This window comes from Argentina silus (assembly GCF_951799395.1).
Source record: "Argentina silus genome assembly, chromosome: X".
Classification (NCBI taxonomy): Eukaryota; Metazoa; Chordata; class Actinopteri; order Argentiniformes; family Argentinidae; genus Argentina; species Argentina silus.
The window spans coordinates 7,097,854-7,111,066 of NC_139653.1; the positions used below are offsets into that span (position 1 = coordinate 7,097,854).

Here is a 13,213-nt window from a genome sequence, read left to right on the forward strand (position 1 = left end):
GGGCTCATTGTCTCCCTCCCCCCAGCTCCACTGATGACTCTCCACACTGTCCTCCTTCTCCTTCTCTTCCCCCCAGCTCCTCCAGCCCTGCTCAGCTACTGGACCAGCCCCACTCCCCTCTCCCTGCCCTATCTGGACTCATTCACACCTTCCACCTACCCCTTTCCCATCCAGTACCCTCTCCCTTCCCTCTCCCTCTCCAGCCCCTCTGACTCCATTCACAGCCAATGACCCCCCCACCACCCCCTGCTCCAGTGTATTCATCAGTACAGCTCAGGTGAAAAGAGGGCTGGGGAAACTCTGTACCAGGAAGACTGTGGGCCTTGACGGTGTGAGCCCGAGGGTGCTCAAAGTCTGCGCAGACCAGCTGTGTGGAGTACTCCAGTACCTCTTTAACCTGAGCCTGGAAGTCTGGAAAAGGTCCCATCAATGTGGAAAACATCTTGCCTGGTACCGGTACCAAATAAAAGGAACCCCAGTGTTCTGAATGACTATAGACCAGTAGCCTTGATGTCCCACATCATGAAGACCATGGAAAGACTGGTGCTAGCACACATGAGGCCCCTGGTGAAGACATCCTTGGACCTCTGTAGTTTGCCTACCAGGCAGACCTTGATGTGGATGATGCTATCATCTACCTGCTACACAGAGCTCACTCCCATTTAGATAAGGCTGGCAGCACGGTGAGGGTCATGTTCTTTGACTTCTTCAGTGCATTTAACACCATACAGCCCTTACTACTTGTGGATAAGCTGCTGAAGATGCAGGTGGACTCCCCCATTGTTTCCTGGATTACGGAGGATGTGTTACGGTCAGAGCTAAGGAACACAAGCGCAGGACACAGGACACAAATATAAAAGAATCAGGTTTTAATGAGGGGGTAGGGGGGAACGGTGTAGCAGGGTGGAATGGCAAGCAGGGTAGGGTAGCAGGCAAGCAGGCAGGGCAGACAGGGCAGGCAGGCAGGTAGACAGGGCAGGCAAGTAGACAGGACAGGTAGACAGGCAGACAGGGTAGGTAGAGCAGGTAGGCAGGGCAAGTTGACAGGCTGACAGATCAGGTAGGTGAGACAAATACTTAGAATCTACAGAAAACTAAGTGCTGCTAAGCGGCCGAGAGCGAGACTGACTTGTAACGACAAACAACGATTGGCCACGCCCACACACATACACAAATAGACAGAGACAGACAGGAGAGAGACAGATACTGGCACAGGCAAGGTGGAAGTGGAGGGCGTGTCAGGATGAGGACCAAACTCCTGGCCATCATGGACAATCCCTCCCATCCCCTACATGACACTGTGGCAGAGCAGAGAAGCTCCTTTAGCAACAGACTATTACAACCACATTGCACTAAGGAGTGCTATAGGAGATCTTTTTTGCCTGCCGTAATAAGACTGTACAACTCCTCCTCCGGCTGGCTCGATCGGGGTATTGTATATAATGTTTCAGATGTCTGTTTTATTTTATTTTATTTTATTATTCTATTGTCATTCATTCTATCTATCTATCTATCTATCTATCTATCTATCTATCTATCTATCTATCTATCTATCTATCTATCTATCTATCTATCTATCTATCTATCTACAATACACTCACTGAACACTTTATTAGGAACACCTGTACACCTTCTCATGGTGGAGGTGGTGTAATGGTGTGAGGAATGTTTTCTTTGGGCCCGTTAATACCAATCAATCATCGCTTGAATGCCACAGCCTATTTGAGTATTGTTACTGACCATGTGCATCCCTTCTTGGCCACAATTTGATAATGGACCAAGTCACAAAGCAAAAGTCGTCTCAAACTGGTTTCTTGAACATGACAATGAGTTCAGTGTTCTTCAGTGGCCTTCCCAGTCTCAATAGAACACCTTTGGGATGTGGTAGCATGGGAAATTCACAGCTTGAAAGTGCACCTGAAAAATCTGCAGGAATTGCGTGATGCAATCACGTCATCATGGACCAGAATCTCAAAGGAATGTTTCCAACATCTTGTGGAATCAATGCCCTACCCGGTATTAGCGTAGTGTTCCTTATAAAGTGTTTGGTGAGTGTATATATGTACTGTATATGCATATATACATATTATATAAATGTACTGTATATGCAGTTATAGGAGCAAAACAACCGGTACTGTAGGAGTGTAACATTAGCCTCATTGAGAGGACAGCTGTGGAAGACGGGTGACAAGGCTTAGAGCGGTTTGTTGAGAGGATTAAAAATAGATAGCAGGAAAAACTGTCTGCTACTTCAGAGTGTGAATTACATGAGGTGTCAATGTGGTTCTGTTATGTTCTGTGAAGTCACCACGGCTGTGCAATTGTTTTCTCCAGATAGCAAATTGGCTTGAACACTTTTAAACCAGCAAATAATGTTTTAACATGTTAGCATTACTTCAACTTGCTCCACTGCACTGCTCTAAACTTTATTGAAATAACATGTTTTGTAATTTTTTCCGCAATTCAATAAACGGTGATTGTCTCCATCAAACAGTTTTTTATCAGTCACTTTGCCAGTCCTGTGTTGATCAGTTAAATGGCATATATATATATATATATATATATATATATATATATATCCTACCACAGTCTACACGTCGCGTCACGTTTATTTTCATATAGACCAAATGCTGTTCTTTTAGAAAGGTTGCTTGTAGGAGGGTAAGACAAAAACTCAACTCACACCAAACTGACAGATTAGCAATTTGCCTTTAGATTTTTCATATCACTGAAGTGTGTAGAAACATTTATTATTATGTTCAATTAGCAAACATAAGCAACAAAAAGAGAACAACACTAAAAGCTATTTTGGTTTGCAAGTCTTGGTGTCAGACCCTCCACTGCCCCCAACCTACCTCCAAACAAAGACATCATTTTTTTTAGCTTCTTGCCTGTTGCCATTGCCTGATACGTGAATGCACACACGATTAGTAACTACTATCGTGTGCAGGTGCTACATATATTCTATAAGGGATTGTGCTAGATAAGTAATTAGGCCTCCTACCCTTAGGGTGTCTGCTTAGAATACACAGACCCACCCACTATTTTCAGGTGTGTCATTTCCACTAACAAAACAACTGTTCCTCAAGATGCTCAGGGAGGTAATGTTGGAGCTGTTAATGGCACACCAAGTGAATCCGCTAAAAACCCAGCTGTTGTTTCTCTTTGCAGGTACTTCCAAGCTCAACAACACTTCCAACAACTGTATTATTAATCTATGTCTTCTCTTGCAAATATCCATGTATATTTCATATGTTCTGCTCAATATTTAAAAAAAAAAAATCTTCACAACATAGTCATATACGCTGTCGGTGAATTCACACCATGTATGTAGATGTAGATGTCTCCAGAACTATTTGTACTTGGCCTGAGAATTGGAAGGTAAACACTTACAAATAAGGATTCCAAAAGGGTTCTTCATTTCTCTCTGTCGGGAAACCCTTTGGAGAACCCTTTTGGGTTCCATGTAGAACCCTCTGTGTAAAGGGTTCAATATGGAACCCAAAAGGGTCATTCCATAGGGTCAGAGTGGACTGTTGTCAGGGTGTGCCATTAGAAGTAAAAACAAACCTCTCACCCAAGAGAGAGAGTCTGTCACGCTGCCATCTCTTTTTTCGCTGACTGGGGTTGATTTAGAGGAAGTATCTGCATAGACAAGGCTATAAACTGATGCCCTGCTCTGACTGTAAAAATCTCCTTGGTGTAATAGAACCTGCTTAGTCCAAATTAGCTCATGGAGCACATACACTTAGATAAACCTTTGGTGTTTGAGAGTTGATTGAGAGGGATAAACTGAATTAATGCTGATGATTTCCTGCCCCTGGTATTCCTATTCATGACACACACTTACTGTATGCGGTGAAGTTGGGTGCATTTCACTAGCACAGCAGAGATTCACAGTGCTGTGGCATCTTGTATTTGCTTATCAAGAATGTGGAACAAAGTAGCCCATCACCATTTTTTTGTTGTTGCACTAACTCATTTGGCTGATCTTAGAGCACTTTACGGCCTTATGGCCTGTCATAGAATCATAGAAGCTGAGTCTTATGATAGGCCTTAGTCCATGACAATTCGGTGCCTCTCAACATGCCTGATTTGCGTTCATTATCCGTTTATATAAAGAACATTGGCTTATAGTTGGTTCATTTGATTATTGGTTACATTTTGTTAAATTGGCTAGCCTAACAATCAGCCTTGATCATGTGCCGCCCCACACATTCACTATGAAGCTGTGACTGTCCTCAGTCAGAGTGAACCTGTGACTGTCCTCAGTCAGAGTGAACCTGTGACTGTCCTCAGTCAGAGTGAACCTGTGACTGTCCTCAGTCAGAGTGAACCTGTGACTGTCCTCAGTCAGAGTGAACCTGTGACTGTCCTCAGTCAGAGTGAACCTGTGACTGTCCTCAGTCAAAGTGAACCTGTGACTGTCCTCAGTCAGAGTGAACCTGTGACTGTCCTCAGTCAGAGTGAACCTGTGACTGTCCTCAGTCAAAGTGAACCTGTGATTCAGATTCTCACTGTGTCAAGGAGGTCCATTTGTCTGCCGCTACAGCTGAGTTGACGCATTATCATGCCTTGTTGAACGCTAAATGGCTGTTGTCTCATTCCCCGGCGATGGAATTAGCCATCAATCAATCAATCAATCAATCAATCAATCAATCACATTTATTTGTATTGTGCTTTTTACAAAGACAAGCAGGAAGAGCCCATAATCAGCCAGAGGCTAGGACAGGTCGTTACACTGACTAAAGAGATGAGTCTTGAGCCTGGACTTGAACATTTAGACTGAATCAGAGTCCCAAACATGAATCGGAAAATTATTCAAGAGATGGGGCTCTGTAGCAAAATTCTCTGCCCCATGCCGTAGTCTTCCATAGTCTTAGATTTTTTCAGCGAGGGGTTTGGGCTGCCAAATAATAGCGCGTGAATCAACTTTTCTGCATCATTAAATGTGATTCTTGAAATTGTTTTGGTGTGTCAAATCAGGGTCAATAGAAACACCAACGTTTTTTATTGCCTGCTTTGGAGTGATCGTGCAGTCGTCAAGACTGAGCATTAGCATTAAGTTCCTCTGTCTTGTCCGAGTTGAAGAGTAGAAAGTTCCCTGCCATCCACTTTTTTGTGTCTGATACGCAAGCTTCTAGGGCATCTAGCCATGGCACCTCTCCTCGTTTCATTGAAATATAAAGTTGACTGTCATCTGCATGACAGTGAAAATGTACAGCATACTTTCTCAAGAGAAATGGCAATTACATATAAGCCTAACATTTTTAAGAGTTTCTGAATTTAGGCTTGGCTCCTTCAATAGTGGCTTAATGACTGCTACCTTAAGAGAACTAGGAACACAGCCAGAAGAGAGAGACGATTAACAATATCTAGCATGGAAACCCCTAGGTTAAGTAGAAGTCCTTTAACTAGCTTAGTAGGAATAGGGTCAATATCTAGCATGGAAACCCCTAGGTTAAGTAGAAGTCCTTTAACTAGCTTAGTAGGAATAGGGTCAATATCTAGCATGGAAACCCCTAGGTTAAGTAGAAGTCCTTTAACTAGCTTAGTAGGAATAGGGTCAATATCTAGCATGGAAACCCCTAGGTTAAGTAGAAGTCCTTTAACTAGCTTAGTAGGAATAGGGTCAAGTAAACAATTGGATGGCTTAGAGGATGTAACCAGTTTGCTGAACTTCTCAGGGCTAATAGAATCAAAAGCTACCAAAATATCCTTATTTCTCACCCTATCCTGGGCACTGGAGAGTTCCAACAATTTTACAGATTCTCCAATACTCTCTTTGTTCACACATTTCTATACAATTCTACTACCATGGTGACCTTTGCAGACTGTTCCATCATTTTTTCCTCTCCCTGCTCCTCCTTTGTTGCTGCTCTGTCACTCGCGCTATTCAGACAGTGGACGCCGCGGGGAGATCAAAAACAGATCCAGAACCAGAGCTTTGATACAGGAGCTATTTTCTCCACTTTTTTCTGTGATAATCTTAACCATGATGTGTGTATTATTTTGGAGGTTCGTGGATGATCAGAACTGACAATAACATTGTCTCAGTGCCCTTGTTTGATACCTCCAGGATTAGCTAGAGCAACCTGAACCAAGGTTCTGTGGGGGTGGTTGGCCCACTTTACACTACAGGATCCAACATGGATAACATAGCTATAGTAGAATCCTTTGATGGACTAGTTCAACAGTCACAAGCAATACTTTATTTGCATCAGTGTACTCTTTGCACTCTTTCATGTCTAGTAAAATAGCGAGGAGACTCTAACAGGTTCCCATGATTCAAACATCCACTTGATACCCACCATGAATCATCCTCTCAGGGAAGATGGCTCAAATTTGAACCCTAGGAGAAGAAGGGAGACCTCTAGATCTCTTGTTTGATTGATTGAATAAGGTTGTCAACCTTTAAGTCCAAATATTGTTTGCATGAATTACCAATAAGAATTTGATCATACCTTGAATCTAAATGTATACCCCATTTCCATTTCACCCCTAAATCATTTGATATCAATCATATGCTTATCATTGTATTGTATGTGTAGTATCAATACTTCACAGTATGTCAGATAAGGACATATCCCCTTTGTGTCTACAATATCAGCAGTGTTCTTTGCCCACATTTATGCTGACACAGAGACTATATTGTATGTCCTCAGTCATGCTCAGAATGAGTATTCTTTATTATTCAGTAATCCAAGGAGAAAATGATGATTCTCATAAAAGTGGAAGACTCTGACAGCTGAGGCAACAAAAAGAGAGCTTTTCGACTTAATGACGCGGGACAAATTGCTTGTTTGAATAATGAAAAAAGTCAAAGCCATTAATATGCTTCCTGCTCTTAATGACCGGTCTGCCATCTTACTGTATATCAGTTAACCACTGTGACTAAAGATATTCTCATTTAATTATATTCTAGGCATGTAGAGGGTAACTAAGCACACACCCCTCCTTTACTGTAAGAAGGCAGTTTGTTTTTGAGAGGTCACACACCAGTTGAAAAAATGACCCCAAAGTAATGGCCCATTAAAAAACCAAATGGACATTGCCAGAGCTCATTCTGACAAAGGAAATGTGTATTCAATTGCCTCTGGCCCGTATAGGAGCTCACCTTAGAGTTGACTAACTTAACTTTTCATTTGTGATAACATGGCAATGACAGTCATATTTGTTCTCTATCTAAAGCACAGATACAGATCCTTCTTATTTGTACTGTTAAATAGCCTACAGTTGCAATGACTGGTGATGACAGTGGTGTTAAATCAGTTTCTCTCTGTCTCCAGGGGGAAGGAGTATGGGCACGATGTGGACTTCCTCTTGACTACGCCTGAAACCCGTACATTAGAGGGGCTCATACAGCGTGTCATGGACAGATTGAGACACCAAGTAAGTTCATGTATTACTGCACACAGTAGGAGCTCCGTTTAATCTGTCTGGGGGGATCGACTGTGTATGTGAATAGAGAAGGAGGTGAAACCATTCCCCTCAGATTAAGACATTGGGCTCTGTTCAGACCATGGACAGATCCAGAGACTCCTAATACAGCAGCACAAAATAGAGGTACAGAGAGAAGGAGATGGAGAAGGGGATGGAGGGGAGGGGGGTCAGCTGGTGCCCCACCCCCGAGATGAATGTCATGTTAGAGTTGGTGAGAAAAGAGTAATGTTTGATGAAGAGAACAGCCATGGTGTCTCGCTGCAGGCCTGTCTTTGTCATTGCTGGGTTTAAAATTAAACCTCCTACCCCCACCAGCTGCCTTTGTTTGCTTCAGAGATCCAGCCTGCTCATCATCACCTTGTGTTCCAAATGTTTGAACTACTCTGGGTCCTTCCCACCTGTGTGACCAGGGGGGTCCCATAGCGAGGAGTCGGGGGGGGGGGGGGGTGTTGTGAAAGTGAGGTGTCCACAGGGATGGGAGTACAAGAGACAGTGATTAAGTGGAGGTAGCAGAGGTTGACTCTAAGTCGCGTAACCTTGTCATCTGCGATCTGGTCCCCAGGGGGCCATGTGTCGTCACCTAGGCCCACTATCATGGGTCATTTTTTTTTCTTTTGCCTGTGGGGAGGTAAAAATACATCTATCTAGAAATGTCCTTGTAAAACGGGCTCATAATTTTTTCCCCGCTGGTTATAAAAGCATAACTTGGGGACTGAGGCAAGGTCAGCCAACCATCCATTTCTATGGTAGACAGATGAGATTCAGCTTTGCTCTGGTAATAGTAACAGATAACATGAGAGGACGATGCCTCATTCACTATCCACAAACTACAGTATGCTCACTGTCTGGATGGTAGATTAATGTCCTTTGCAGTCCACTTTACAGCAAGTAACCTCTCACATGTACAGTAAAGATATGATATGATATGACTATGAATATGTTCCCTCCACGTAGGACCTGCCATTATACTGTACCTTAATAGTATCAGTGGTAGCCACAGAATATGAATTAGATATGTTATGAGGTTAGAATCCCCACTGTGTGGTTAGGAGCACCATGGTGAGTTTTCCTGCAGCTTAAATTACTGATTCAATGCCCACTGTAATGCTGGGGTTATTGTAGGAGGCAGGGGCAATTATTCGGTTTGATGACATTCTAATCAAATCCATTTAAAGTAGAACTTCAACAGATTGTTACTTTCACTGACATTGGAAAACCACACACACACACACGCACACACACACACACACACACACACACACACACACACACACACACACACACACACACCCACACACACACACACACACACACACACACACACACACACACACACTTACACACATACACTTTAAAATGCTCAGCTTTAATTTCAGTAATCAGACTTGACCATTCCAGCAAAGCTCTGAATCAAAGGAAATCACAGTTCAAACACGGCCTGCTAACACACGCTAATCTGGGACTTGAAGGAAAGGTTTGATGTCTCTTGCTCTGAGTCAGAGCGAATGTGACATTACATCACAGCGCCCTGTGTCCCTGACACCACCGATCCCTTAGTCCTCTTGGTCAGGTGGCCATGATGGCAGTCTCTTGTCAGCTGTTTGTTACACACTCTCAAGAAAGAACCAAATAAGTAATCAAATAAAAAATGACCACATTTGGCATGTTGCTACACGTGTGTGTTTGTGTGTGTGGGGTGTGTGTGGGGTTGGGGGTTCTCTCTGAAAAGCAGAGCTTGGGGAAAGATTAACTTCCTGTCACCTGCCTCTGTAATTCCTTCTGTAAACAGTTCTGGTGAAATAAGCTTACTTTCAGATGCTTGCTGACATTACCTGCTGCGTAGGAGATGATTACAGCACGGCGTTGGGCTAAACAGCCCTCAGCACCGTTGAGATGGAAACTTTGAGACATCCTGTTTTATGGTGGATTTGTGAGGGGGGGCCGGAGGCTTCTTTAGCCAATGAAGGGCAACAACGTTCCAACACTTAATGGTCTGTAAAACTGTCGCTAACTCATTAATCCTCTCGCTTGAGGCATCCTTATGATTCAACACAGAGGAAAATGTACAGGCACGAAGGGACAAAAATACCCACCGGTACATGAATAAATGACCTACATAAGGGCCTTTTAAGCAAATCAAAGTGGTGAGCAATATATGCACATAAAACAACTTGTGGCAGGAGAGTTCTTAGGGGGTATTTTGCTATTCAAGCTATGTGTCTACACAGTATTTATGGCATTTCAAAGTAGCAATGTTGGGCTCATAATTAATGTGGTCTAGAATTGGCAATGTAGTGATGTAAATGATCATGTTGCCAATATATTCTGTTATATCATGTGAGAAGGGGGAATTCTGTATAATCCCTCTCGATCCTGTGAACGGTTGAGTGAATCTGTAACTGCAGATAGAGCAGGTTTCTGGGGTTCAGGGGGGTGACATCAGCGATTTCTGTCTCAGTTCAGATGACAAGATGATGACCCCTGAAGCTAATTAGGGGAGCTGAAGAATAAGAGGCGAGTGATGTCTTCTTCTCCAAGAGCAGTTCCCATGTGTCTCTCAGTCCCCCACTGTCAGCATTCAATGACTTAATCGTCACCTCCTCTCCAAATGCCCTCTGAGAAGCGCTGTCCTCCCCTGACAAGTTTGCGGAGCGCATTCAGACAAGCCTGGTCATAACAGTGTTTCATAATGCTGGTCAGAAGCTGTCTGAAGTGTAAGAAGGAGTGGACTCAGAGCTGCACATTATCTTGCAACTATAGCTCCATAAAGGTATAGTCAGCGATATAACGTAGCCACGAATGAGCAGGTTGACAATCTGCAAAGACAACTAGCTGAACCAAAGACAATTCATTTGCCAGCCGTTTTGTCAGGAGGCTATCAGGTTGCATTGCCATGCTTGTGCGTCTAAGACATTTGCTATGAGTGAAATATCTTGCTGGGATGAAGATGAAACATCTCTCAAGCCATTCCACTTCCGGTGGTAACGTCATATCGCTGAGTCTACCTTGGAGAAAGTGGCAGATGTAGTACCTACAAGAGCAACAATACCCCAACAGTTACTGTGGTCGCTGGAATTAAATTGACAATTTGTAATCTTAATCGCTTTAGCATAATCAGCCAGGCCAAAGCCCAGAGGAAATCAATCCTGAAATGTTCTCTCTCTCTCCCTACTGACTAATCTGCACTGCTCCACACCTCTCTCTCTCTCTCTCTCTCTTTCTCTCTCTCTCTCTCTTTGCTGAATAGTGACGTCTTACTTGGGAGTGATTTCCATTACCCATGGAGTGGAATCATTTATCCCTGAATCACAATGGCCTCCTTCTGGTGAGGAAGTGGAAGGTTATGATTTAGATGGGGTCTCACAAGATATAACAACCATTTCACAATATGGAATTGATATTATATTGGTGACAACTCAATGACAAAGCAGCTAGTTTTAATGTGTATAGATGTTGCATGTTACTTGACTTATATACTGTAAGGCATTGTCTTTCGACAGGCGGCGTCATTCCAATACTTTGCACTTTCAGAGCATTGCCACTTTGAAACGCATATTACTTTGCATGCTGTACACAAATCATGTGGTCCTACAAACCCATGGCCAAAGTAACTAAGCCTTTATGGCTACGATAATGAAACTGTTCTATTCTCAAGGGCATTCTGCTGTACTCAGAGTACCAGGAGTCCACCTTTGACATGAGCAAGCTGCCAAGCTGCAGGTTTGAGGCCATGGACCACTACCAGAAGTGCTTCCTGATCCTGAGGCTGAAGCAGGGGCTGGTGGAGGGAGGCATGCGGAAGGACCAGGGGGACAGCAGGGACTGGAGGGCAGTACGCGTGGACCTAGTGGCCCCACCTATGGACCGCTACGCCTTTGCTCTCCTGGGATGGTCTGGCTCCAGGGTACGTAGAAGACAAATCATTATTAATATTCTTCTTCTAATTATTATTAGTAGTAGTATTGGGATCTCCAGTTGTCTTCCTAGACACTGTCACAGCAGATGTCTAGATGTTTGCACAGGGTAGCGGAAAAGGGGAATTATAAAACTGAGGAGGATTTATATGAATTATATATATTTTTAAATATGTATTTTAGATAACTCTATATTCTGTTCTTCCACAGCAGTTTGAGAGGGATCTGAGGAGGTTTGCCAGGCTGGAGAAGAAGATGCTTCTTGACAATCACGCACTGTATGATAAAACCAAGGTACGGTGTCTCTGTGTGCTACCTCAGACAGAGTAGAACTGATGAGACGAGGAACAACATATATCTTTACCTACTCTGTGTGTGTGTGCGTGTGTGCATGTGTGTGCGTGTGTGTGCGTGCGTGTGTGTGCGTGCGTGTGTGCGTGTTTGTTTTTGTATATCTCTATGTTTTTGAGAGCTACCAGGTTTAATACAAATGTTTAAGTTACTGAAGCCTGAGCTTATTATATCAAGAATTAAATGAATGCATTAACTCTCCAAAATCACAACAAATGTGTCCTCAGTTCCAGATAGAATCTTTTCTCAAGGAGAGTGAGGATGGTCCTTGTAGAGGGCTGAGTAAAAACAGCACCTGTGTTTTTTTGTACAGAATGCAGTTTAAGATGGGATTTGCTCCAAGTCTAGCCTCAAGTGTGCGTGTTTATGAATGTTGGTGGTGAATTACAGCAGAGCCCTTGTCCTCAAAGGTTATTGGAAGGATTAGGCTTGAATGTTTGAATGCCTCAGCTGGGAATACACATTATTATATGCAATATATGTGCCTCCTCTGAGTGAGCAGAAAGTTGATATTAGTGTGAGGGCAACATTTTTAATTACAGCACTGTGCACTTTGAGGGAGACGATGCAGTTTATATACACGCACGCATTCACACGCACACACGCACACATATACACACATACACACACACACACACACACACACACACACACACACACACATACACACACACACACACACACACACACACACACACACACACACACACACACACACACACACACACACACACACACACAGACAAACACACACATGAAACTCGTGGAGGCAAAAAAAGACACTGGGCAGTTCTGTGTAAAATGACCCATGGACCAAAATGTGAAATTCATCAGAGCATATCAAATTGGGTGTCAAATGAAAGCTAATAGTTTATATTTTTGGGAAATGAAGTCCGAAATACATTTCTCAACCACATTCCATCATAAGAATAGGGATAAGCAAAGGCTTTGACTCCTGGTCGAACAAACTTAATGGAAAGGTGTCAGCAAACATCTACCATAAAAAGTCTTTAAAGGTGTTTAGAAAAACATCAAACCTCATAGACTATATAAATATAGACCCCAGACTATGCATGCTTATATTTATTTTTGAGGAAACGGTTTGGCTTCTGTAAGTTTAAGAATCATTGCCCCGGTGCCGGGTCATTCTGTTACCAATTACAAGATATTTCAAATGTCTCTGCCTCATGAGGAGCGAGGATAATGAAAGTTAACAAAATCAAGAAGTATAGGTAGACTACCAAATATATGATTTTACTGCTATACATTTTAGGGTTCTTTGGCTGTCTCTGTAGGGAACGCTTTTGGGCTTCATGTAGAATGCATTTGGGTTCCATGCAGAACCCACAGAGGATTCTACATGGAGCCAAAAAGGGTTCTAAATGGAACATTAAGGGGTTCCAAAATGGTTCTTCCACAGGGACAGCTGAAAAACAGTGAGACAGTGCAAGCACCACATCAACATCTCATGCTCCACTAAATGGAGACTTCATTGTTGTTGAGTA

At 43.1% G+C, this 13,213-nt stretch overlaps 1 protein-coding gene across 1 annotated transcript in view; it reads left to right on the forward strand.

The window, feature by feature from the left end:
• Positions 1-13,213, forward strand: part of dntt (deoxynucleotidyltransferase, terminal) — a gene marked incomplete at its 5' end in the record, with an annotated part of 56,571 nt that overhangs the window by 26,820 nt on the left and 16,538 nt on the right. Inside the window, 3 exons of the mRNA XM_083696203.1 lie at positions 7,290-7,392; positions 11,099-11,347; positions 11,568-11,651. Coding sequence (XP_083552329.1) covers positions 7,290-7,392; positions 11,099-11,347; positions 11,568-11,651 — 436 coding nt within the window. The remainder of the gene's footprint in view (positions 1-7,289; positions 7,393-11,098; positions 11,348-11,567; positions 11,652-13,213) is intronic.